This window comes from Schistocerca cancellata, chromosome 3 (genome assembly GCF_023864275.1).
Source record: "Schistocerca cancellata isolate TAMUIC-IGC-003103 chromosome 3, iqSchCanc2.1, whole genome shotgun sequence".
NCBI lineage: Eukaryota > Metazoa > Arthropoda > Insecta > Orthoptera > Acrididae > Schistocerca > Schistocerca cancellata.
Genome location: NC_064628.1, coordinates 731,003,700 through 731,031,284, shown reverse-complemented (window position 1 = coordinate 731,031,284; position 27,585 = coordinate 731,003,700). Strand labels below are relative to the sequence as shown.

General features: G+C 42.7%; 1 protein-coding gene across 1 annotated transcript in view; it reads right to left on the bottom strand.

The window, feature by feature from the left end:
* Positions 1 to 27,247, bottom strand: part of LOC126176541 (solute carrier family 22 member 1-like) — a 77,656-nt gene extending 50,409 nt beyond the window's left edge. Inside the window, exon 1 of the mRNA XM_049923697.1 lies at positions 27,164 to 27,247. Within this exon, the coding sequence (XP_049779654.1) occupies positions 27,164 to 27,223 (60 nt within the window). The 5' untranslated portion in view covers positions 27,224 to 27,247. The remainder of the gene's footprint in view (positions 1 to 27,163) is intronic.
* Between the last annotated feature and the right edge of the window lie 338 nt (positions 27,248 to 27,585).

Sequence of the window (27,585 nt, the reverse complement as noted above, 5' to 3'; positions counted from 1 at the left end):
TACATGAATAGTTCTGAAAGCAACAGTTCACTGTAAAAGTGCTCTGAAGGCATTGCATATACCAACGAGCATAATACATAATAAACTTTTTTGTAAACCTAGTATTAACATAATCATCCACAAAGCGAAAGAAATGATTTTATTCAATTACAGTCTTAGCCTACATAGGACACAACACCGTTCTCAACAATGATCTGCCGCTGTCTATGCATGGTTACTACCGATAATGTGAGTGTTTCGCTTCCCGGGTAGCCATTGTCTGTTGCAGGTGCGTAATCGTCGACAATATTCTTCAGCATTTCTGCATTGTCGTCTCGAAAGAACATGAGTAGGGAGAAGATATCTTTCGTCTATGCATCCTTAATCCCATAACTATGTCAGTCTTACACACTGGCAATATACATCCATAATTCTTCGTTTGGAAAGGATTGAATGTTCATGCATAACTAGACGAGACGGAAAACGCGTTTCCATTGCAGAACAAAATGACATATCATTGTGTTCCAAACACTGCCTTTCTCTTGGGCATATCTTTAGACGGCTTTCCTTCGCGCAATATTTCTTACTGAGTGCAAATTTCTTACCGGTTTTCGGCGACACATAACACGGTCCTGAATTTCTCTTCTTCTTCGCGACCACTTTCTTCCACTTCCTTTGTTTGAATTTTAGGTTTCCTTCCAATTAGATGGTTCTCATAGTCACACTCTGCACAGTCACTACCCGTAGTTTGCTTACACTCACGATTTATTTCCTATGTGTTTTGCAAACGTAAATTCCATGGTACAGATATCCCATTACTGACAAATACTGCACGTCTCAGCACAGAGCACACGCAACTCTAGTACCAACGGAGTGGAAGTTGGCCACTGGCAACGGCGGTCGATGGAGCACCGATTTGGAGCAGCACGACCCTTAAATATTTCTAGAGGGCATTGCGCCTGTCATAGAGTAATAATTTATGGGCACAAAGACTGGTTCGTACAGATGCAAACAGATGCAATTTCGGCGGGAAACGGAAAAAACGAATTAATGTCTTCTCAGCTTATCTTGTATATTAAGCGGATAATATATTTATTTACAGGTCATTGCTAATGTTTCTGCTGGTGTGTCCAAGCTGGGAGCATTTAAATTATAGGCCTTCCTTGTTTTCTTCTCGTACTTTGGGGAATTGTGAATTTATTTAAAGGTCATTGTCAATGTTTCTCCTAGTGTGTACCAGCTGGGAGCCACGTTTTAAATTCTATGCCTTCCATGCTTTGATTGTACTTTGGGGGATTGTGTGTTTTATTTCTTAAGGGGGTTTATTAAAGATAATAGACTGTAAAGGACTTTCCAACGGCAACAGTCAGTTGCGTAGATCTTTATTCTTTCAGTATTTTGGGTGTACGTTGTCCATTTGTATAACGTGATCTGGGAATTGATGTGACATTCAGTGGCATTCATATTAATTCATTTCACTGGTAAAGCTCAGTTTTTAGAAGTCGCTTGCAGCCACATCTAATTCGTGTGTACTGTGTATTGCTGGATTCAGGCCCTGTTCTTAACAGTATAAACTGTTAAGGACTGTTATTAATGATACTGTTCAAGCCCTTTAAATCATTGCGAGCGTTGTTTTTCTTTTTGAAAAGTTTTTTAACTTGTAATCGTAATGATTGTTATTAAGCAACAAAGTGTATTCCATGAAACAATGAATGACGAAATATGTGGGTTCACCTTCCATGTGTTTTTCCTTAAAAATTATCCAGTCTTGGTTTCGAGATTTTAGCCAGATTTGTCTGTTGCTATCTTGAAGTCAGCAACTAATCCTGTAACGGCTCGGTCACCTAGGTTCTATTAAATACTACGTTTTACTACTTTTTCGAGTAGTTCGGTTAGTTTCATACTAAAGGAAGTATCGATGAGAATAATAACCGATTTTGAAAGAAGCTTTCATTAGAGGGCGAAGGGAGACTATTGGGCTGAGGATATTGTTTGCCTCCTAGCTTACGGTTATGTCGCTGTAAGATCGGCTGGCCTTCTTCTCAAATAAGTACACAAAGACTAATCTACATTACATTAAAAATAGTTGCAGTGAAATACGCACCTTTATCTAAGGCTTTTAAATAGTCTTTTTTCACATACAATTGGCTAATTTCATTGACTATCACTTTAGAATCACATTTGAGCATAATACGACATGGTAATTGAAAATTGCATCCTTTATGGAACTTAAACATATACCTAGGAAATAGTAAATCATAGAAAAATGGTTTGTTGACTTTAATTTTCGTCGGTGCATTCATGGTTTTATGTTTCAAATTTGGCAGTGGTGACTCCGCCCCTTTTCTGTAGCCAACCAGACAGACTGTTATAGAATTTGCCCCAAATCATGACGGGATGAGACAGCAACCAGTGATAAATGATTTGAAGAGATAAACATACTTTATTATTGTATACTTTGCCAATAGCGTTTCACCATGTATAGGGCATCTTCAGATTATCCTGTAATGAAATTACAAAATTTTTTAAAAAAATCGATGACACTGTTGTAGTGAAACTTTGGACTATTAAGAAAAATACTAAAGCAAGGTCACTGACACAGAAGGTGTTAAACCTATAAGTCACCGTCCATGCAAATCTCTTCGCGGGACAACACCGTTGTCAGTATTGTAAGAACATTGCGTGGTGCCCCTTTAAAATAAAATTAAATGGGATATAACAGGCAAAATTATTCAGAAGCCACTAGCTGGTGTGGTCTATCAAAGACACCAGTATACACAACAACAAAATGATTTTAAAATGACTTTCTGATACACAGCAAGTCACGTTTAAAATACGTGAAAGACCCCATTAGATAGTTACCCCGGTCGAGTTTGAAGGGACTTCATGCTTAGTCGTATTAAAATTAAATAAACCAGAAAATAGTCAATCCTTACTTGCCGCTACTCATTAAGACCGATTTATATAAGCACCTTTTAATATTTTAAAATGAATTTATTGGTTTTACACTGTTAGTTTCTGTAAATCATCAATACATTTGACTTCAAGGTAACCATGGCGCCATCTGATGTGAACGGCGTACACCAGCTAAAAATGCCTTGTGGTCCAATATCTAGTATTATTTGTGTAGCCAGAACATGTACAACGGAATTTCTTATGTGTTTACATTTTGTGATGCATTTCTGTAAGCCAGAACCCGTTTTCTGGGCTTATGGGATTGCGCTATATACTCTACAGGTTGATATGCTGCATCCCCACTTTGAAGTATGTAGCTTAGAGGTATAAGCAGATTAGTCATCTTCAGTGCCGTTTTGGCTATCTTTCAGTTGCTCTTATTTTAATAGGGCACTGACCTACGTTTCTTAGAACACCAAAATGTCGACTGTCTACTGAGGTCGTTAATGTATTTTAAACGTGACTTTCCGTTCACTCGACAACATTTTACATAAGTAAGTTGATTATAATTTTTGTTCTCTTGTGGGTATTGCTGTCTTTGATGGACAAGATCAGTTAACGGCTTCTGAATACCTTCGGTTGTTATATCCCACTTATTTTCATTTTAAAGGGGCACCACGCAATGTTTTAAAATACTGACAACGGTCTTTGCCTGCTAAGACACTTGCATGGGCGGCAGCCTATGCGTTTAACACCTGTTGTGCCAGTAGGTTGACTTTAATATTTTCCTTGGAACTACAGAGTTTTAGTACATCGGGATCATGACATTTTGAATAACAGTTTCTGTGTTCTTTGAGGCCGATCTGGATGTGTCTTCAACAAGGTGAAACGCGCTCTTGGCGAATTATAAAATAATATAGCCTATTTTGAATCCAAGACTGTTTATCTCTTCAAAATAGTAAAATGTACCAAACACTCGTAGTAATCGTTCTGTGTATACAGTCTGGTTGCCGTATCCACCCGTCATACATTGGAAAAAGTCAGATAATTTTATGACTTATCTTTATTTGACAACAGATTACTCTGTATAAATGCAAAGTATTGAAGTATGTAGTTATTTTTATGGACACAGTAAGTGCGTTAAGTTCATGCTCGTATTTTCAGTATGGTGTCATGGCATTTTAACTGTTAGAATCTGTACTGTAAACTACTTACGTGAGAATGTGACATCTCATTAACTAAGCTTTCGTGAACGTGTAAATGAGACAGGGTTGTGTCTACAGTTAAACATGTGACACATTTATTGTGTCCCTTCTTGATATACAGGGTACCTTATGATGATCTTAGGATTGGAACCAGTTGCAGTAAAGAAGTTTTTATGAACATCATGGTGGTCGAACCACGATGTTTTGTGAAGACGAGATATATGGCACCACATTCACAAAATATATCACAAAAATCAGTTGTCAAGTTCAACATCCGTAGAAAGAAATATTTAAAATCAACGAGGAAAAATTATTATTGGCCTTACTCCCATTGAACTTACTTTGCTGCTCGTTCAGCTACCCTCGTTGACTAGTCACAGAATACATTCGCAACCTCACATAATTTTTAATAATTGCATCAACCCCCATCTCGTCATGGAAATTATCGTACTGCGCTACAGCTCTAGAACTGCACGTCAGATTTCAATACATAGTTATTTACTTTCGATGTAGGTGGGCTTCGTGTCCTTTCATGTATTCACGGTATCCGACATGCCTGCATCAAAATTATTTTCACTTTAATTTGGAGCAGCTACACGCATTATTGAGGCGTCATACAGATAGTGCTAAGAAACACCCATGCACACGGTCACAAAGAGTCAGAATCAGCTGTACATAAACCAGTGTAGAAAACTAAGATTATAGTCCCTGAGATGTTCTATTCTGAGTTATATGGTTCAAATGGCTCTGAGCACTATGAGACTTAACTCCTATGGCCATCAGTCCCTTAGAACTACTTAAACCTAACTAACCTAAGGACATCACACACATCCATGCCCGAGGCAGGATTCGAACCTGCGACCGTTGCAGTCGCGCGGCTCCGGACTGAGCGCCTAGAACCGCTAGACCACCGCGGCCGGCTATTCTGAGCTATACATGGCACTCTATTTAATTTGTTTTCCACAACCGCATAAACAAGGAAACGGCCAATTGTAATGTTCACGTTGGTTATACTGCAGTCAGTCTTCACTACTGTACGTGAACTAATAATACATGCTCCATATCATAATTGTAAATGGTACAGGTATGTCTCTCTTCTCGTCATCAGCCTGGTATTCTATAGAAGTTGAAATGTTCAGTCTTTTTGGCTGTGATCTTAACAGAAGGCTATCGTTGTATTTTCTGTATGTGCACCAGATGTGTTTCCATCGTTATCTGTAGTTACATTTGTCTGTCGTTCCATGTCTCACTCACTGAGGAGATTTTAAAAGTAATTAACTACAGCATGCGAAAATTTGTGTTAGCCTTCGTTTTCTTGTTTTCACAGACTGTCGATATCGTAATTCTCACTTCATTACGTAGCCTATGAAATCGGAGACGTCGTACACGATATCTCACTTGAAGGCCATGTTTCAGTGAAAATTATTATACTGAAACAATGGTTTTCGTTACGGAAAGTGAAGAAAGTGTGAGAATGCATACGTTGCTTTTGTTTTGTTTCAGGGCCTTGTGGAAGTTAACCATTTATAAAACTAAAAATTACTATCTATAGTATTGAAGTATCTACGAAATGGTACCGGGTGATTTTACCATATTCATGCCACGAATATGTTTGAAAACAAATTTCGGTAACGTAAATGTGAAGGCAAAAAGCATCTTCCGTAAGTGTACTACGAAGAATCTTGTTGCTTTTTTTATTTAAGCAAACTACCTACTTATGAGCCACTTTTGTCACCTTCCTTCATACATTATCTGTTCCAAAGTGCTCTTGAGTTCACTAAAAGTTATGTGCTTACCCTCATTTAGTGGAAAAAAGACAGTTACTAGAACATTTAGCTAGATAAAAATATTGTTTTCGTTAGCCAATGAGTAAATTGCAAGCTCGTTTTCGACTTATCACACACTCTTAAAATTATCGACAACTTAAACCTTGCACGAATTACTTGGACATAATTCTGGACACACTGCATATCTAATGGAGCGCTAACGTCAGAGGTGGCATTGAGGAACAGTTACCATTGACCCAACAGAAGAGGATATTGTGATTCCACGTGCGCCAACGTAAATACTACAGTTAATCTTCATGAGAAATACTTGTGTTCTACGGACTGGAGCTGACCGCCAGCTTGCTTCATTCGTAGACAGCCATGCATGCGGGAATATTAATAATAGTTACAAAGTCGCATACTTATATGCTTCGTAGTCCAGTAAACGATGGAAATTAGTGGAAAATGTTTGTGGAATTGCAAACTTTTGTACTGTGACGGAGGCGAGTGCAGAGAATAACATACAGAAGCGTCTGACTGGTTGTGAGCTAAAGGGTGGCGTTGGGGATGCAGATATTTAAGTCACATTCTCCAATTTTTTTGGACTCTAAAATCGTGTTTTATAATTAAACTACATTAAACACCCTAAAAGAATGGGGCTTAGAGCCAGCAGCAGTTTTAGAGATATGTAGGAAAAACTTAAAATACTGACCATTAGACCCTCCATCCCCACCACACAGCGGTAACGATTCTTAATATGTTTTTCATAACACGCTCCACCGATTACTGCAAAAAATTTGCGACCACACGAATTTTTACTCCCCGTCAACATTTACTGCCTTCATCTGTGCTAACCTTCAACGACATAAATAGTGATTCTGTTTTTACATTTGTCGAGTTTCCTATTTTTAAATAATTCGACGTTCTTGGCTGCCAAATTTTCTGTTCTTGTGATACTTTGATATCAATATAATGAAACACACGTTATAAGGCAAAGTCAAAATCTGATTTCGGTTACTGACGCGATGGGACTCCAACGTCTGTCTTATGTTTTCATACGGTGCGGTATGGTTCTATACCCTATCAACTGTCTCAATAATGATGTATGTTTCTTTTGTTTTGCCTAGGATTACATTTGTTTCGCAACACTGTTTCATTGTAGTACAACACAATAATTGTGGTGAACTGTGCCTCAATCCACAGCTTTTCTTTTGCTTAAGTTTCAACCAATTTGTTTATTTCATGATGTAAATCGAAAACCGAATTATTTCAGTTAAAAATGGTCAATGGTAGTTTAATTTTAAGTATACTAATAATTGGATTTACTATATATGAATAGTGATAAGTAAAAATGTGATTAATATACGGAATGGCTGAAAATGATACTTTTGGAGCTGAACTCCATAGCAAATAAATCGTGACCTTGAAATAAATTAGGAGGGTGTACTCATGCTCCAAAAACACACAATAACAGATGGCTAACCCTCTTTTGTCTAAAGATGAATGTACAAAGACGGTTCTAAAGAACTGTTCACTATATAAAACCAAAATCACTGAAGTACTTCGCGATGATATCTATTAAAAACTAAAAGGTGACCGAACAGCTACGGTACTAAGAAAGTCTCAAGCGCTAATCGGAATTCCATAATCGGCATTAACAGGAAGTGATTCGTGTCAAAAGTCGCAGTGAGCCAAGGATTAAGACTTCTTTGGTGCAGTATAATAAATGGGACGATTAGTGTAGCTATAGTGACTCTTGGACAGTTCTTTTACATTTTTGGCAGCAGTGTATCCAGGCCAGTGACGATGTCATCACTTTTGTCAGTGAGGTCACCATGTGACAAGCCAAACCTGTTTCCCCCTCCTTCTCTCCCCTAAGAACCGGAATCCCAGTTGGTCTAAATACCACTCCTGTACTTGTGGGATATTAAAGAATTTCTGTTGGTGAAACCAGTTCACTTCTGCTTTTTTCCAACTCCCTCTTTCTCATCCTTAACTCCAACCAATCTCAGAGAACTATTAGAATGATGCAGTTAATCAGAATGTAGATCCCAAGTTATTTAAGTTTCTTGCACCACGTTCGAAGACATGCTGCACATAATTACTCAACCTTGACTTAAATGTCAATTATATTTGCATTAAAGAGCGAAGGAGGTTTAGATCTCAACCGCATACAAATACATACTTCTGTATTTCATCAGGTAGTGTGATAACTGCTATTGTCGTAAAATGTTGACGTTTCTAAATATGAATACCTCTGAACTGAGTCACACTCACAGTTCCGTGCCAAATCCGTGTATTATTAAAATGAGCCTGTAAATCTGTCTGCATAAAATGCTTCAGTATCAAACATCTTTGCCTCTGAATTGTATACACAAACAAGCGAGCGTATGCGAGCACACACACACACACACACACACACACACAAAATAATGTTCGACTTTTTCACCTCACACATACGTGAGCGCAATATATTTACATATCGGTCACACAATCATCATCTCTCCTTCCCTCCCTCCCTCTCTTTCACTTCCCATCTATTCATCATTATCAAATTTCATCTCTCATCTATGAACTGAAACCATATCCTCATCTGCGTCACTGTAATAATATATTACAGAAGAATCGTTATGAAATCAAAGAAAATGATTATATATATAAACATTTTACTTTGTCAGCAACACTTTTTTAGTGTATCATCTTATGCAGACATTAAGCTGTTATTGTTTGAGTAAATATTTGAGATATCCTCATTAGAATACCAAGTTCTGCCTTAATAGAATCGAAATGGAACTGAACTGCGTTTTCCCCAAAATGGCATGCAGCATTAGTAATACATTCTTAAAGTAACAACGTATTGTTGGTGCAGGAAAGACACCGGGGAGCCACCAGCCACAGATCTAAAATAGCAGGAATGGATTTGGCCATTGAAAGACCTCACGACATGTATGGGAGTGCGATTTTCATCAGACCCGGGCTCAACGTAACATCAGCCGCAATGACAGAAGTAAATAACATTGAAGTACTTACCATTCGCGCCCAGAAGTTATCTGTGACGTCTGTGTACAAACCACCAGATGTGGACTTTGTTTTCCATGAACCAAACTATTTTACAAATGACCATATTAATTTTGTGATGGGCGATTTCAACTGCCATGGTGAAGCATGGGGATATAATGAGACTGATGAGAATGGTGTACAGCTTGAATCCTGGGCTGACAGTAACGACCTACAACTCATTCATGACCCAAAACAGCCAGCATCGTTCAACAGCAGAAGTTGGAGAAGGGGATATAATCCTGACAACATCTTTGTGAGTAGGAAGTAGGCAGCACAGACCCGTCTTTGTGTTGTGAATGCCATGGTTAAACCAGAGGAGGTGCCTTTCCGAAGACGGTTTAATTTCAAAAAGGCAGACTGCCAGAAATTTAAAGAGCAATTGAACGAAGAGATTGGGAAAATCCCTCCTCGACCAGATGAGTATGGTAGATTTATCGATCTCGTGAAAGGGATCTCAAGGAAAAACATCCCAAGGGGTTGCCGTACCTAGTACATCCAGGGTCTGACCGGCAGCAGCAAGGTCTTACTTGACAGGTACCAAAACCTGTACACTCAGGACCCCTTCAGCGAATATACGATGGAGGCTGGGGAGGAACTAATGCAGGCTATTGCTGAGGATAAGAGATCACGGTGGTGCAAACTAGTCGAGAATCTTGACATGAAACAAAACAGCAGACGTGCATGGAAATTACTGAAAAACTTAAGTGGGGACCCAATTGACCACCAGCAGAAGAACAACGGGGTAACAGAAAATCAGATTGCTAGCCAACAGCTGAAGAATTGGAAAACCAAAGGGAAAAGAGAAAGGGAAAGAGTTATACCCCTAGAACAAAAAGATTACGGACTCCTCAATGCTTCATTCACAGCAACCGAACTGGAAGACCCCATTCAGAGTATGAAACTGAATAAGGCCGCTGGAACTGATGACCTTATAACGGAGCAGATAAAACATTTTGGGCCCAAAGCTCGAAACTGGTTACTACAAATGATGAACACCTGTATTAAAGAGCTGAATATTCCAAAACTATGGCGGCAGGCGAGAGTGGTGGCTTTACTAAAACCTGGCAAGGAGGTAACGCACACCAAAAGTTACAGACCAGTGTCACTTGTATGCCATCTCTATAAGATACTGGAGCGGATGATTCTCAACCAGGTGGCAGAAACTATAGATGGAAAGCTGATAAAGGACATGCCGGTTTCAGATCAGGACGATCTTGTTGTGGGCAAATACTTAATCTGACGCAACATATAGAAGACGGGTTTGAAAAAAAATTAATAACCGGAGCAGCTTTCATAGATCTTACTGCTGCATACGACACGGTAAACCACAGAAAGCTATTGCGCAAATTATATCACCTCACAGGGGACTGTAGGTTGACGATGGTTATTGGTAGTCTTGTGCAGAATCGAAGATTTTATGCCTCCCTAAATGGTAAGAACAGTAGATGGCTACTGCGGAAGAATGGCTTACCACAAGGAAGTGTACTTTCTCCCATCCTTTATAATGTGTACACTAATGACCAACCTATATCTCAAGATGCAAGACCCTTGGTATATGCTGATGACACAGCTGTGGTGATCCAGGGGTCCAATTTTGATGCAACATCTGGAAATCTCTCTAGAGCGCTTGAAGAACTGGCTCAATACTGTGACGCAAATCACCTCAAGCCAAACCCTGACAAAACCCAAGTATGTGCTTTCCACCTGCGCAATAGAGATGCTGGAGTTCAGCTCGACGTTACGTGGCAAGGTAAGAGGCTAAAGCATTGTCCAACATCTAAATACCTTGGGGTTGTACTTGACAGAACGCTTTCCTTCAAGCAGCATTGCCAAAACACCATGGTTAAAGTCTGCTCCAGGAATAACATCATCCGCAGGCTGTCAAACTATGAATGGGGAGCTCAACCATCAGTACTGACAACATCAGCACTTGCTCTGTGTGTTTCTGCAGCAGACTATGCAGCGCCAATATGGGAAGCATCTGCACATGCTAAACAGGTTCATGTAATTGTAAATGAGACAATGCAAAATGTTACAGGCTGTCTTAGACCCACACCAACGGGTAATTTGTACCTACTTGCTGGAATTGCCCCATCCAAGATCAGAAGGCAGGTGGCAGTAGACGCTGAGAGAATAAAGAAAGAAACAGATTCTCGACACCCACTGAATGGGCACGTCACTCAGGCTCGGAGACTTAAGTCTAGAAATAGCTTTATTGCAAGAACCAAGATCCTTGACGGTTCGCAGGAAGATAATAGAGTCCGTAGATGGAAGACTGAACAAACCGCACTGCAGATAATACCAAAAGAGCAAATGGCACCTGGAAAAAAACTTACTTATACTGTGTGGAGAACACTAAACAGGCTGAGGGCTGGTGTACCCAGATGCAAAACTAATCTGTGTAAGTGGGGTCTGCTGACTAACGATGACGACGTTCTTTGCGGATGCGGAGAGGTACAAGACGAGGCACATCTGCTCATGTGCCGACTGCTGCCGGAGCCCTGCAGTTTTAGTGACCTGCTACAAGCCAACGACAAAGCCATTGTGGTGGCTAACTATTGGAAAAATAAAATTTGATCTGGACACGGAGAAGTAAAGTAAAGTAACAATTAGCAGTGCCTTACACTGATACTGAAACAATTCACAATAATACATTCATAAATAATTTACACTTCAAAAACAGACTCTCTTGTGTAAGGGTTATCTTTGTATTAACTTCTGAAATACCATGTGGATTACTAGCCAGCCGGTTAGAGTGGCCGATCGGTTCTAGGCGATACAGTCTGGAACCACGCGACCGTTACGGTCGCAGTTTCGAATCGTGCCTCGGGCATGGATTTGTGTGATGTCCTTAGGAAAGTTAGGTTTAAGTAGTTCTAAGTTCTAGGGGACTTATGGCCATAGCAGTTAAGTCTCATAGTACTCAGAGCCATTTGAACCAAACCTCTTCAAGCTCGGGCTGTTGGAACATCCTGCTAAGGGCGTCAGCAACCCGATTATCGGACCCCTTAACTTGCCGAAACTTAAAATGGAAAGCCGAAATGCGGACTGCCTATCTCGCGATACCCCCTGTCACTCTGTGTTTGGGAATTAAACAAGGAGCCACAACCGCCCCCTTTTAGACCCACTATGTGTGACTCTGTAAGCAGGAACTGACGTTTCTTATACACTGATCTAGAACATCATGACCAGCGACCTACTATTCGTATAATCCCCTCCAGCTACAGCAGCGTCACTCACCTTGCGAGGAATTACTGCTAGTCAGACACACGCTTGGTTCTGGTTGTGTTAGTGTCTGTGCTGTCTGTGTGGAGAATGGAGATGATGTGCGACTTATCTGTTTTGACGACGGCAGATCGTGATGGTCTGGAGGTTCACAGTGGCGAGTGACAAGTTCGAACTAATGTGGGTCCCCCCTTCCCTCTCCCCCCCCCCCCCTCACGGGTCCCCAAAATCTCCGGATCTGGACCCTATCGAGCACGTCTGCGCTGTGATTGAACTTGGTGTCAGAGTTCATCGTTTCCCACCCTGGAATCTACGGGAATTAGATGAACTGTGTGTGCGGATGTGTTGCAAAGTCTTTCCAGCGAACTACCAAGGTCTCATTGCTTCCACGCCATGATACGTCGCCACTGTTGTCTGTGACAAAGGTACACATATCGGCTACTAGGTAGCTGGCCATAATGCTCCGGGTTATCAGTGTATATACAGTCCTTTTCCTAACATTACAAAACATTAAATCAATATTTTCGAAATCTGTTGCGTCCATATTATTCACTCTTGTACGATATATCACGCACATGCTGGCAGTGTTCGGAAAGACAAATTAACCAATCCTGATAGTCAAGAATCGTGACGACAGGTACGTCTAGCAGTCTTCCAGGTGAACCTGCATCTCCGCTCCATAACTGATGTCGATGAGTCTAGTGTTCAGTATCGGATAGCGCCACCACCTCTGCAATGCTGATAGTCTTTACGTGTGTCCTGTGTTTGCCAGATGTTTCAAGTTCTGTAATAAGCAAGCAGAGGAATTCCCAATTTTTCTTTTATCACAAGTTGTGGCTCTGCAGACTATATAGATCTCATTAGTAGTACATACTGCATGTTATACCTAACTTCTTTGAAGAGTGTGATGACAAAAATTATGATGATGATGATGATGATCACGGCGTCTCCAACAGGCTCTGTCAGTGATAACATATTACAGTGAGTTTTCCAGCATTTAGAACACACCATCCAGCTGAATCAGAAAGCAAAAATGTGATTCCTAGGCGTGAAGGAGCAGGTTACGTCTTGTTATTGATGGAGCATCGTTCTTTAATATATCCCACATTTGCAGGAAACGCAATGTGTGTGAAATCCAAGTTCCGAGATGCCAACATAATCAAGGGAACTCAATGTCTGGATTAGGACATGGATAAGAATACTCTGCATCCTTCTCTCACAGTTTTGCGTTAAAACTTGTTTTCGCTCTTTAACAGTTCGGGCAAGTTTTTGTCTTAGCGGTGATATAGGCGTCAATGCTGTGAGCTACACACCGAATTCTGCTACACAGACGTAATACTGGCTGTTTCATTCAGTCTATATCTTCAGTTCCTCTATTCTCAATATTCAGATCTAGCACAGACATCACAAGGATTTCATAGATCTCTCTGCACACAATCGGGGAGGAAAGTAATATGTGGAAAACACTGATATGGGGAACGGACTGGATGATACGACTACCGTTAAGACTTCAGGGAACAATGCCTGAAGCAGTGACCAAAGTAAAGGTTCTACAGCAAACGCCTCTAATGTCGTAGACAGACAGCATTCTGACATGCCGATCGTTGATGTTGTTCATTGACTTTAATCCATTAAAAACACCTTTTTTACGTTTGTAGCATCATCGTTGAAACCCACTTTTTAAGTCTTTCTGAATAAGGAACCATGACTGATTTTATCAAATTTATTAAAGTCTAAGAACACCAAGTTAAGATTATTGTCATTTATACAACTGAGGATTATGCCCCTATACTCACATAAGGTATGTAGGTAGCATTGAACGTCCCTTTACTGCACTCGTTTGCTAAAAGCCTATGATATGTCATAGGAGGGGCTTCAATCTGCTGTTCAGAATGTGCTAAAGGTTCTTCACCGTCCAGTCTCTTTCTTTCCGTTCCAGCGTAGAGATCCCTCTAATATTTCGCAATATATGGTCTTATGGCAGTCTGAGTTGTGTTTTCTGATCCTTTACCGTCCGTCAGCGGTGTTATTGTTCTTTGTTTTCCTCTGAGCGACTCCCTTGTTACATGGTATAACGAAGGAGGTTCCTGCGTAAAGTCGTACTAGTCTTCGGATGGCGTTCGGACCCAGTCAAGATGCTGTCAGACTAGGTCAGTTATTTTCGACTTAAAGCGTTTCAGGTTGATTATGTTATCCAAAAGAGCATATGATTGTTTACAAAGGTCTCGCAGATAGAAGAAGTAATATTCCGCCGTTTGTTTGCACCGATATGCTTGAAGCTTTGCGCACTACATAACGCATTTAGGAATTAAAGGTTTTGCATTTTCGGTCCACCAAATTATGCGCTACTAATACTTCGTATGAAACAGTAAGCATTTGTGCAAAGTTTGCCTAATTCGTCGCTTAAGTTCAGCTTCCTGCAGTAATGAAACGTTAAGCTGCCACATCCTATGGCCATGAAAAGGTCTTGTTGGTGGCATCTGGGTGAAACATGGTACGCACAATGGTCGGTGAAGTTTGTGGGCCGTATCTCACAATCATCGATACTGCATATGACTGCTTTAGTAACATAAATTCCGTCCAATCTGCTTGCTAACGTGCTACTGGCATAAATATAGCTGATAAGGGAGTGATTCAGGTAGGTCCAGGTGGCTTTCAGTTCTAAACCAGTCACCAATATTTGCAACCTTTGACTCGAGTTAAAATTAGTGATAGTTGATACTTATTGGAATTAAGGAAAATGTGGAAGGCAGGACCCACCAACATTACTTTCTTTTCACACAACCTATTTATTTAACCATATATAAACTGTGTTTTACAGATAATCGAAGCATTTAGCCCGTAAAATTTTCTTTAACAAAATGAACGAATTTGCAAAATTATTTTGATCTTAAACCTTAGGTTTAGTAAGCTTGTAATTATTGCAAAATATATCTGAAATGCTGTATTGTAAAACAGCAAACAATATGATAATGATTACAAGGCGGCTGGACCTGCAGTCCGACTGTTATCGTGTGAAGTAATGGTGTTTACCACCGCGCTGGACGCAGTTTGTCTTATTAAATGCCGTTCTGCGACACATGAAAACTGTATAAGCCCCACTAATGACAAGAGTGATTCACTTACTCAAAACAGATGACGCAACATTTAAATTGAAAGCTTGTACATCGAATGGTTCGGGGTTAAGATGCGCACGTCTATTTAGAGGTTAAACCGATTAGCAAATAATATAACAACGATAAGGCTAAATTCAAAGTAACCAACCTCTTAATTTCAATCGGCAACCCAGGTGCGACAGGGTCCCAACACGTCCCTTCTGACAATTTTATTTTGACTAAAGCCCTGGAGACTAGAGATGGGGGATCCGCTCTTGAACTAATTCATAGAGTTCAATCTTTCAAAGGAGTGAATAATCAGTGATTCAGAAAAAAAGAACGGTAGCTCCAAACGTTTCCCACGGCAGAGAGAGAGAGAGAGAGAGAGAGAGAGAGAGACGGAGCGTATCAGCAGCGCCTCTGCTGGTCACAGCACAGTGCACGCCACACAACACAGCCAGCGCCGGCCTCTGCCCTGCTTCCACCTTGGCTGCCTGCATTGTGCAGTGCCCCATTGGATTTTGTGTTTCACATGTGCGTCGTCTGCCGCGCAGCGTCTAGCGCAGCGTAACTTCGCATCGCACTCTGTCGGCGATCGTTTCAGTCGCACGTCCTGCCCTCTGGGCAGTTGATGCGAGCAACAGGACAGAGAGCCACCTAGCGGATAACATAGGAACTACTTGCAAAAACCCGCTCGCAAGGGAACGAACTATTTGTCTCGGAGCGAGTGAGTTCACCGCTACCCCCTCCCTCGGAACTCGCCCGCTCAACACTCGCCCCACCGTCTCGACTCTAGCCAGAGCGTCGAGCAAAGCGACTCAGGTGTCACTGTGGTCTCTGCGGTCTCAGCTCACGCAGTAATACAGCTCGCGGCTCGACCTGCTCGACTCAGCGCCTCTGCATCGGAGTTCGTCCCCACTGGATATTGTTCTTCGTAGTAATGCCGCTATGTATATTACATTATTATGTTATGTATACATCAATTGTTTTTATTTTATTTTTATTTGTTTAAACTGATTAGATTAGGTTCCTGATGACTCCTCTTACTATAGGATTTTTATTATAGACACTCGAATTTACGCTTTAATTACGAGCGAACCGATAAACGTATCGCAAAATGTGATACACCAATATTTTCCTTGTTTTATTCTGCGTAAGGCTATATGCAGCACTTTCGTTTTACAGTCAAATTTATATTTTTTTTCTTATTCTGGTATGGCTTTTGCGATTTTAGGCGTCTTCGAAAGGAAACGTTCACTTTCAAAATATATGGCTTGCGATGTATTTGTATGAGGTTAATGAAATTTTAATACGTTATAGCCAAATATATTGTTAATGTAAATCTCAAGTTACAACATTTTCCGATCACCCAAAAAACCACGATAGTGCAAAATAAATCAATAATCAAAAACTTTGTCATATCGTGGAAATTTCAATAAACAATACAAAATTCTTACTCATTATCTGTGTTACTTCAAAATAGGATCAAATAAGATCAAAATACAGGTATAGTACTGGAATAAACCAAGTTTAAAGGGCAATGTGCCTTCCATTTATTTTATATTGTAAATGAGTGGTGAGTCATGAAAAAGAGCTAATTCATTTCAGGGAGTGAACAGTTCTGATCCAATCTCTGAAAAGAACAGTTTTGCCCATCTCTACTGGAGACTGTTGGCTGTTAATATTTTCAAGGTTATACTGATTATCAGATTTTTCCAGAATGAGATTTTCACTCTGCAGCAGAGTGTGCGCTGATATGAAACTTCCTGGCAGATTAAAACTGTGTGCCCGACCGAGACTCGAACTCGGGACCTTTGCCTTTCGCGGGCAAGTTCTCTACCAACTGAGCTACCGAAGCAGGACTCAGGCCCGGTACTCACAGCTTTTCTTCTGCCTGCTTTACTGCTTTGGAAGGTAGGAGACGAGGTACTGGCAGAAGTACAGCTGTGAGTATCGGGCGTGAGTCGTGCTTCGGTAGCTCAGTTGGTAGAGCACTTGCCCGCGAAAGGCAAAGGTCTCGAGTTCGTGTCTCGGTCGGGCACACAGTTTTAATCTGCCAGGATGATTATCAGATATTAAGATGGAACTGCAGGAACGTCTTAAAACATTACTTGTGAACACTTATTACAAGCTAACTCACTCGGTGGAGCCACAAATTGGAAAATTGTGATAAGGACTATGTGACCAAACTGCTGAGGCCTTCGGCCCCTAGGCTTGCGCACTACTTGATCTAACTTAAAGTAACCTCCGTTAAGGCCAACACACACGTCCTTGCCAAGAGAGGACTCGAAACTCCTACGCGAGGAGCCACAAGATCCAGCTAAAATGCACCACCAATGACCGGGTTTTTCAAACACAGAGACGAACAGATTAGTGCAACAGATTGTTCAGATTATACTAATGGCTGAGAAATGCTATTACAATGAAAGAATTGAACCGGTTAACAGCTACATCTAACCACAAGGTCCCTCTTGTGTTTAAAGACAACCTGTGCCTTAGTACAATTGTTCCGGCTGTATTTACGACCAAGAGCTGATTAATTAGCTCATTAATGACCGAGTAAAAACCAGAAACGAAAGGCAATATGATAGCGGGACAAATTTTCAGACGACAACTAGTGTCTTAGTACAATACTACTGCCTATATTTACGAGCAAAGAACCGACCAAGTAAAATTCGGAGGGTCAGGTACAAACCAGAAAATAATAAGGAGGGCAGGTAGACAATCAAACAAATCACCACGAGGATTACAGAATGTTACTCGACTTTATCAGCAAGCAGTTCCATGGATCCACGGTGCGTCACGGTGGTTACTGTGAGGTGTCGATGAAAGCCAGGCAGAAGAGCTCAACCGGTCCATGAGCGGTCGTCGGACACGAATGTTGCCAACCAACCGACGGTATGTCAACCTGCTGCTTGTAGTCGACGCTAACCCCTTGAAGTCCTCCGGTATCTTAACTCTGCGCAGGCCCTCCTTGCGCAGCTCATGGCTTCGGCCACTCGGACCTCGTACAACCTGTTGTCACGACGGTACCACCAATCCCCAGACTTCGTGCCTCCCTCCCGGGCCAGCGAATCCAGCATCTATATCGTCAAGCAAAGACCTTCTATGGACACAATCCACAGATAGCAACTCTTCCTCATAGATATTGGCAACCGGGTCGCAAGAGAGGTAGTCGATACTACAGTCTACAAATTCATTGGCGCCACGGCTAAACCTCCCACTCTCAAACCTGAACAAGTCTCCCCCGGGGCTAAGAACCCCTCACTCCGCTGCAGTGTGTACTATGAGTGAGATGAACCCTTATGAACTTCCCCTTTTCCAGATCCCTGACCAAATGAATGACCATGCTTAAAATTTTGAAAGTTGCGTATGGACCGGGAAGTCCGCCTAGAAATGTTCCTGATGTAGACAAAATCCCCTATCTCCTCCTGAAAGGGGCGCTTGTTTCTATTATAGCGCCAGACCTGATGATCGTGAGCCTTCCTAATATTTGCCAGAGCTCGCCCCCATTTCTCCCTAAGAACCTCTGGAGTGATATATGGAGGTAGAATATCATTTATGTTCCATATATTGGAGAGCGAAAAATGCGTGGGATTTACCAGCGTTAAACAAGCTGGGGTGGCATGGGCTGGTTCATGCCGTGTGAAGTTAAACGTTAATTTTGACCAGGAAAATGTGGTATCCCACATCCTTTGCGATTTATGGTGGAAAATAATCCTTGCTGACTGGGAGTGGTGGTTAATTCCTTCGGCAAAGGAAGCCTGAGGAAAATAAGGTATGGTGGTTACATGTATTATCCCACTGCCAAAACGGAATTGTATAAACGACCTTGCCACAAAGCCAGGAGCGTTAACCGTAACCAACGCCCGCGGTGGACCGAACCATCTAAAATATATTAGTAAGATGAGAGATGGTGATAAGATCGGTCACATTCCGGCTAGATATCAACAAATCGAACCTGTAGAAGGCGTCCACAACTACGAGAATACAAGAACTGCCTTTTTTCTTCTGGGGAAGCGGGCCCACATAATTCACAAACGATTTGTCCAACAGATGCTCTTTCAGTTCTGACTGCAGCAATCTCCTCTCCAGGGAGGTACTTGGTTTTCCCTTCTTAAAATCTCCCTATTGTTTGACTAAACTTTTAATCTCTTTATAAAGTGTCGGCCAGGTCAGGTGCTCCTTGACCTAGCCTAAGGTTTACAAAGACCTGAATGCCCTCCTACTGGAGAGTCATGGAGGTACCGGAAGACCGGAATCACTAAGGTTCGTGGTAGACAAATTCTAGCTTCGCCAGACCTACTTACGTGGTTACACATGATGCCGTCCTTCATAAAATATTCACTGGATTCCTGTCCATATCTAATTTGATTCCTGACCCCCTCCCCCCCCCCCCCACCACCACCACCACCACAAATTGGTTCTGTTCTTTTTCAGTTTTCAAATAATCAAACAGTTGGGGTACCTCGGTAACGATCGTACATACTAGGTTACTATACGACGTTTCCTCTTCAAGCGCGGGCTGTTGGATCATCCTGCTAAGGGCGTCAGCAACCAGATTATCGGACCCCTTAACTTGCCGAAACTTAAAATGGAAAGCCGAAATGCGGACCGCTCATCTCGCGATACCCCCTGTCTCCCTAGGTCCAGCTAGGACCCAACTAAGGGCCTGATTATCCATCTCTAGGTCGAATTTACCATGTTAGAGATAGAACCGAAGTTTTTTCAGGGCAAATAACACAGCTAACGCTTTGCACTTGTATACAGAGTAATTGAGCTCAGGCCCCCTCCAGACGTTGGGAAACAAATGCTAACGAACGCCCGGTATCTTGATCTTCCTTTAAGAGAACTGCCGCAACACCAGTATTGCAAGCGTCAATCTGAACCACAAATCCTTTCTTAAAGTCAGGTACGGCTAAAACCGGTAGGTTGGCAATGACAGTGTTAATTCCTTCATAGGCTGGCTTCTGACTTCCTGCTGAAACGAATTTTTCGTTATTTCTGCGTAACAACTTTAACGGAGCAGCAAGTTGCGCAAAGTTTGGGACAAATACGGGAAAGTAATTAGCCATCCTTACAAATCGGCAACTTCTCTCTTATTTCACGGCTGTAGAAAATTTCCCAATGCCTTATTGTGTTAATGATCAATGGTAATTCCGTCCCCCGACACCAAGGGACCCAAAAATGATACCTGGCACTTAGCCATGGTTATCTTTGAGGGTTTCACCGTTAGTCCCGCGTCCCTGAACCTGGATAGTATCTCCCAATGTGCTCAAAATGCTCTTCAATGGAGGCACGAAATATGACCACATCGCCCAAGTAATTCAAGACACAATTAAACTCTAAATCAGCTAAAATTTTATGCAACAAACAGGATAAAAATGCTGCATAGAACCCGGTTGAACTCATTTGAATTACAATCCGTTTCGAAGGCGGCGAGATGCTTAGATTCCTCCGTTAAGCGTATCTGGTAATTAGCCTGATCAAGATCTAACACTGTAAACCAAGGTGCTCCAGAAAACCAGGTGGAACAGTTGTGGAGATCAGGCAGTGGCACCAAAAACACCTTTCTATTGAGAAGCCTGTAATCAACCACAGGTCGGAAATCCTGCCCCCGATCTTTAGGGACTAAGAAAATAGGGGACCCATAGGGGGAGGTAGACGGTCTTATGATTTCGTCTTCTAAAGAGCCCTCAATTTTGTGCTGCAGTATTAGGTGGTGATAAGAGATAAGGAGACTGGCGAACTAGCACATCATGCATAACGCGAAAATGGTTTCTAATGACGTCTGCGACTCTCAACCTAATTACGTCAGGAAATTCTCCCAAAAGTTCACTTAACTCTTTCCCTTGTTGACTAGAGAAGTCTACCTCAAGCAGGCACGTGTTACTACTGAAATCACGTCCCATTCCGACATGAGCACATGATCAAAAGGCTACTCGATCGTTGGAGGAAACTTTGAAATAATAGGTCCGGGTACCAAATTCTAACATCATACCGGTCTTACGGATAAAATCATGCCCTAGAATAAGTCAGGAACCAGTCCAGTATGCCTCCACGCAACATAACACAAGGCCTATCAGAATTGTCTTGTTAAGCAGTGTTCCTGGTGCATTACGTGTTCCCACCCTTTCTTATATGAGAGTAACTAAGACTAAGCTACTGAATCAGTTTCTATCAAACATCGTATGGAGCTAACGTGAACGCTTAGGAAGTTCAGTAGGCTAAGCTAGGAAGTAAAGGAAAAGAAAAAAAGGAATCACCCTTTAGTGTGTGAAGCAGGGCATGAAACAATTAGTTTCACATCAGTGCTTTGTGGCACTGGAATGACTTGGGTTACCCGGGGAGCGGTGTGGGACACAAATCACCCACTACATTTACCATAACATATATACACATGAGGGCAGCTGCCCTTATTGAACGTACAATAGCTTACATACTTAATAGCAATCATCATAACAAAACTAATCATGTGTGAGAGCAGCAGCGGTAACAGCTAGTCTGTCAATAATTAATTATTTCATTTGTTTCTCGAAGTCTTCATTACTTTTGGGAATACAAGCATGAAGAGTATAGGAGCTACAAATGGTACAAATGGCTCTGAGCACTATGGGACTCAACATCTTAGGTCATAAGTCCCCTAGAACGTAGAGCTACTTAAACCTAACTAACCTAAGGACATCACACACACACACATGCCCGAGGCAGGATTCGAACCTGCGACCGTAGCAGTCCCGCGGATAGGAGCTACACGTTATCTTTGTTGGAATTGTATCTTAATCTCCTGTAGATCAGATACTTCACCTTAGAACCACAGTTCTGACGCAGTGTAAGCTAATTTTAAGAAGTATGTATGAAAAAGAACTTATTGTCTCCAGGTTCAATAATAATAGGTTGACACATCAAATGTTCGGCAGACAAGTTGGAAAGAGAGGGTACCAGAAGGGGTTATCGCATTCCTGTTAAATGGCGCTTTCGTCTTTGAAACTCAGGAAATTTCAGTTGCTTAAAATACTAACCTCCTTGTGTATTCGTGGTAAGTGAAGATACTAGTTACCTTCTCATGATGTACACTCCTGGAAATTGAAATAAGAACACCGTGAATTCATTGTCCCAGGAAGGGGAAACTTTATTGACACATTCCTGGGGTCACATACATCACATGATCACACTGACAGAACCACAGGCACATAGACACAGGCAACAGAGCATGCACAATGTCGGCACTAGTACAGTGTATATCCACCTTTCGCAGCAATGCAGGCTGCTATTCTCCCATGGAGACGATCGTAGAGATGCTGGATGTAGTCCTGTGGAACGGCTTGCCATGCCATTTCCACCTGGCGCCTCAGTTGGACCAGCGTTCGTACTGGACGTGCAGACCGCGTGAGACGACGCTTCATCCAGTCCCAAACATGCTCAATGGGGGACAGATCCGGAGATCTTGCTGGCCAGGGTAGTTGACTTACACCTTCTAGAGCACGTTGGGTGGCACGGGATACATGCGGACGTGCATTGTCCTGTTGGAACAGCAAGTTCCCTTGCCGGTCTAGGAATGGTAGAACGATGGGTTCGATGATGGTTTGGATGTACCGTGCACTATTCAGTGTCCCCTCGACGATCACCAGTGGTGTACGGCCAGTGTAGGAGATCGCTCCCCACACCATGATGCCGGGTGTTGGCCCTGTGTGCCTCGGTCGTATGCAGTCCTGATTGTGGCGCTCACCTGCACGGCGCCAAACACGCATACGACCATCATTGGCACCAAGGCAGAAGCGACTCTCATCGCTGAAGACGACACGTCTCCATTCGTCCCTCCATTCATGCCTGTCGCGACACCACTGGAGGCGGGCTGCACGATGTTGGGGCGTGAGCGGAAGACGGCCTAACGGTGTGCGGGACCGTAGCCCAGCTTCATGGAGACGGTTGCGAATGGTCCTCGCCGATACCCCAGGAGCAACAGTGTCCCTAATTTGCTGGGAAGTGGCGGTGCGGTCCCCTACGGCACTGCGTAGGATCCTACGGTCTTGGCGTGCATCCGTGCGTCGCTGCGGTCCGGTCCCAGGACGACGGGCACGTGCACCTTCCGCCGACCACTGGCGACAACATCGATGTACTGTGGAGACCTCACGCCCCACGTGTTGAGCCATTCGGCGGTACGTCCACCCGGCCTCCCGCATGCCCACTATACGCCCTCGCTCAAAGTCCGTCAACTGCACATACGGTTCACGTCCACGCTGTCGCGGCATGCTACCAGTGTTAAAGACTGCGATGGAGCTCCGTATGCCACGGCAAACTGGCTGACACTGACGGCGGCGGTGCACAAATGCTGCGCAGCTATCGCCATTCGACGGCCAACACCGCGGTTCCTGGTGTGTCCGCTGTGCCGTGCGTGTGATCATTGCTTGTACAGCCCTCTCGCAGTGTCCGGAGCAAGTATGGTGGGTCTGACACACCGGTGTCAATGTGTTCTTTTTTCCATTTCCAGAAGTGTAGTTCTTCAAACGAGGACATTATAATTACCAACGTACACAAAGAGTTTCAGTGGTACCAGTATGCAATGGGAGGGGAATGTGTTCAACATTCCGATGCCACTAGTCTGTTGACTTCACGAATAATTATCGTCTTCCGAAAAAAGCATCTGACGGCTTACACCTCCATTGGTTAACACTGTGATGAACACTGTTGACTGTTAAAACTGAAAGCTCAGTTTTATTTATCGTTTTCATACATAGTAATAGGAAGAATAAATTAGTAAATTCACAGGTGATTTAAGGGTGTACAGAAGTTGAAATTTAGTACATAGAACTGCCACCTCAGGCAACACAACAGCTGGAACTTTGTGAGCCATCGTGTCGACCTGCACTTGCATTACAGATACGGGTGTCATTCCATCGTGTCATTCCATCTACCTATAACTGTATGCCACAGTTCATCGTTCGTAGTACCTCGTGAATAGTTATCTACCAGTCTCTCGACCACCAGTGACCAGATGTTTTCAATGGGCATAGGATCTGAGAAACATGATAACTACAGCAATAGCCATTCTCTTGTCGGGGTACAACTGGACAGCAGGATCAAGAAGCGGTGCCGTTTTATTCTGTTCGTCATTTATATTTAGTTGTTATTGTGTTGGCAGAAGAGCCAACACCGTGTTGCTAGAGGAGGCCGAAATGCACGCCTTTAAGCTCACGCAGGCTGGCGTGAGGTCTGGAAAATGACAATGTAATTAATATAGCCAATAAGGTACGTTGCTGCTGGAATACTTAACTTTAATCCGTAATTGGTGTACATCTCTCTTGACAGTACATGCTTCAGAATCTCAATATTAACTGGTAATGGCGCCTTGCTAGGTCGTAGCAAATGACGTAGCTGAAGGCTATGCTTACTATCGTCTCAGAAAATGAGAGCGTAGTTGTCAGTGTAGCATCGGTAGCAAAGTCGTCTGTGCAACTGGGGCGAGTGCTAGGACGTCTCACTAGACCTGCCGCGTGGCGGCGCTCGGTCTGCAATCACTGACAGTGGCGACACGCGGGTCCGACGTATACTAGCGGACCGCGGCCGATTTAAAGGCTACCACTTAGCAAGTGTGGTGTCTGGCGGTGACACCACAGTTGTAACTTCCTACGGGACGAAACTACTGAGGACATTGGTCTCTAGGCTTACACATTACTTAATCTAACTTAAACTAACTTACGCTCGGGACAACACAGCAACCCATGCCCGACGGAGGAGTCGAACCTCCGACAGGGGCAGCAGCGCAAACCGTGGCAAGGCGCCCAAGACCACGCGGATACCCCACGTGGCCTTATCTTGTTCGAAAGCAATCACATGGAGATCTATAAGACAGGCTACCGACACTGGACATTCAGTCAGGAATATAAAGTTCACTTAGCAGATTACCGGCTACGCGAGCGAGAAGAGGTAATGGAGTTTACCGACTGGCATCCCACACGGTCGCACCTAGTGTTGGGTCTGGATGAAGATAACGATGCCAATATATCAACATTCGTACACCGCCAAATCCGAACACATATACGGTCATTGTGTTGACTTGCTGCCTCTTCTGTGACCTGTGTTGCCAATAGGTTATCAATGTGAACGTGCCTCATCGGCAGAAGACCCATCTGTAGTCACCATGACGACTGTAAATTAGTCCCCAGAGGCAGAGTACTGTGTGATTCGATATTTGTCCGGCTAGAAACAAGCCCTTTTCCAGGCCTAAGACCAGTGTCGCTAATCACGCTCTAGGCAACACTGTCCATCCTCTCCTCTCAGGAAGAAATCTCGATAGTCCACTGCTATCCTTCACGGCACTGACTTTGGCTCTTCTGAATCTATCGATTCCTCATTAACAAGGCAGTCGTGGAACTCAGAACAACGCAAGCAGCTCAATCGTGTAATGATAAATCTCGAGTCTTGATGGGTCAGGTTCCTGCCACTTTCTAATTACTGCAAGCGCTGCAAGGCGTTTCTGTTTCCTCCGTAAGAAATAACACGATCTGCTCCCCTCTTCATCACAGAGGCCGATAGCATTAATAATGCTTGCATGAAATGATAAGTAAATGGACACCCTAGCTGCTAGCAGGCGTTGATATACTTCAATGGGGACATGTTGAAAATGTGTGCCCCGACCGGGACTCGAACCCGGGATCTCCTGCCATTGACCTTCTTGTGCGAACGCACACGATATGCCCGAACTCGTACGGGACTTGGTAGTTTAATCTGCCACGAGTAATGAGTATGATGGGCAAACATCTTTTAGGCGCACTACGATTGTAGTGGTGTGGACATGTTGGGAATGTGGATCTCACGGGGAGCGTGCAAGGGATAAGTCCCTGGAGACGCACTATCCTCTGTACCCGCGGTGGCTCAGATGGATAGAGCGTCTGCCATGTAAGCAGGAGATCCCGGGTTAGAGTCCCGGTCGGGGAACACATTTTCAACATGTCCCCAATGAAGTATATCAACGCCTGCTTGCAGCTAGGGTGTCCATTTAATTAGCATTTCATTTCTGGCAAAGCTGCATGGTCATCCACGGTAACTGTTCTTTCGGGAACAGATACTACCGTCATATATAGTTAAATAACGCTTGCTTTATATCCACCAGAGCTAATATTAAGTAAATATCTTCTAGAACGAATTTCACTGTGGCTTACTTAAATTACTTGAAGTACTGCCGAAAATAATCAAAGTACCAAAAAAAAAAAAAAGGTGAATAAAGAGAACAATTAAACACTGATATTTTTCTACTTCCAGTACGACACAGTTTAACGCGGCTAAATAGAGGCACATCAATAAGAAGAGTAGTAAATAAGAATTTTTTCAGTGTTATTATTTGAATGAAACTGCTCACCGTAGGCAGACTTGATACAAACGGTACACCATGCCATATAACTGGCGGGTCCTCATTTCGTTTACTAGTCTGGTGTCCTAACTCATTTCAAAACGAAAAACTATTACAGCACGTAGACAATCATTCGTCTTTTTTGTAACATACAAATAATTAGTTAAAAAAAGGTAGGATTCCAATTTTAAAAGATAGAGCTGCTCTCTGCCTCACCGACAGCAGTAACACTGACAACTAATAAGTCGATGTCATGCATATGTCATCCATATTATTTTGTTTTTTACTGTTTACTGGCGGGTACATAGTTCTAAAAACTGATGTCTCAATTTAAGAGATGGGTTTCAGATATGGAGAATAAAAACTGAGCTCCCCATAAAGTGTAAAGGAATCATCCCCACACAAGTCGCACCTTGTCTTCTCTCAGTAAAACAATGATACAGAACTATTGACATCAATATGTGCGGTAAATAAGAAATACAGTTTTGGCACAGCTGTTACGGAAAAAAGCAGGAATGCATTTGCGGAAAAGAAAAACACAGTTAATAAATGAAATGTTTACTGCCGTTACAATGGCTAATCGCATACCTTCAGCTCCTGCTGTTCGTCGTAGCGAGAACCGTTTTCCGCTTTCGCAGAGGAAGACATGACACACACGTCCACAGCCTGGCTCGAACAGTGGTGGAATGCCGTAATGAACTTGCTGAACATTGTATATATTACCAAATATTACGTTAAAGGCCAGTGAATATCTGCTGTCACTGAAAGTCATGTGCCTCCAGTTGTATTTGTCCTGCAACGTGAAAAGAGATAAGGTTACGCTTTTAAGTGGCTACGCATTATCTCTGGAACGTAATAACGTTCGTAGGTTGTTTCAGTGTATCAAACACCATCATACGGAGCACCGTCTAAAGTGTATGATACTGTAAAATAGTTTCAACGTCGTGCTGGTGATGATAAGACTTCTTGATTAGCAGAAGTGACGTCAGTTGCGTCCTTCAATTACGCAT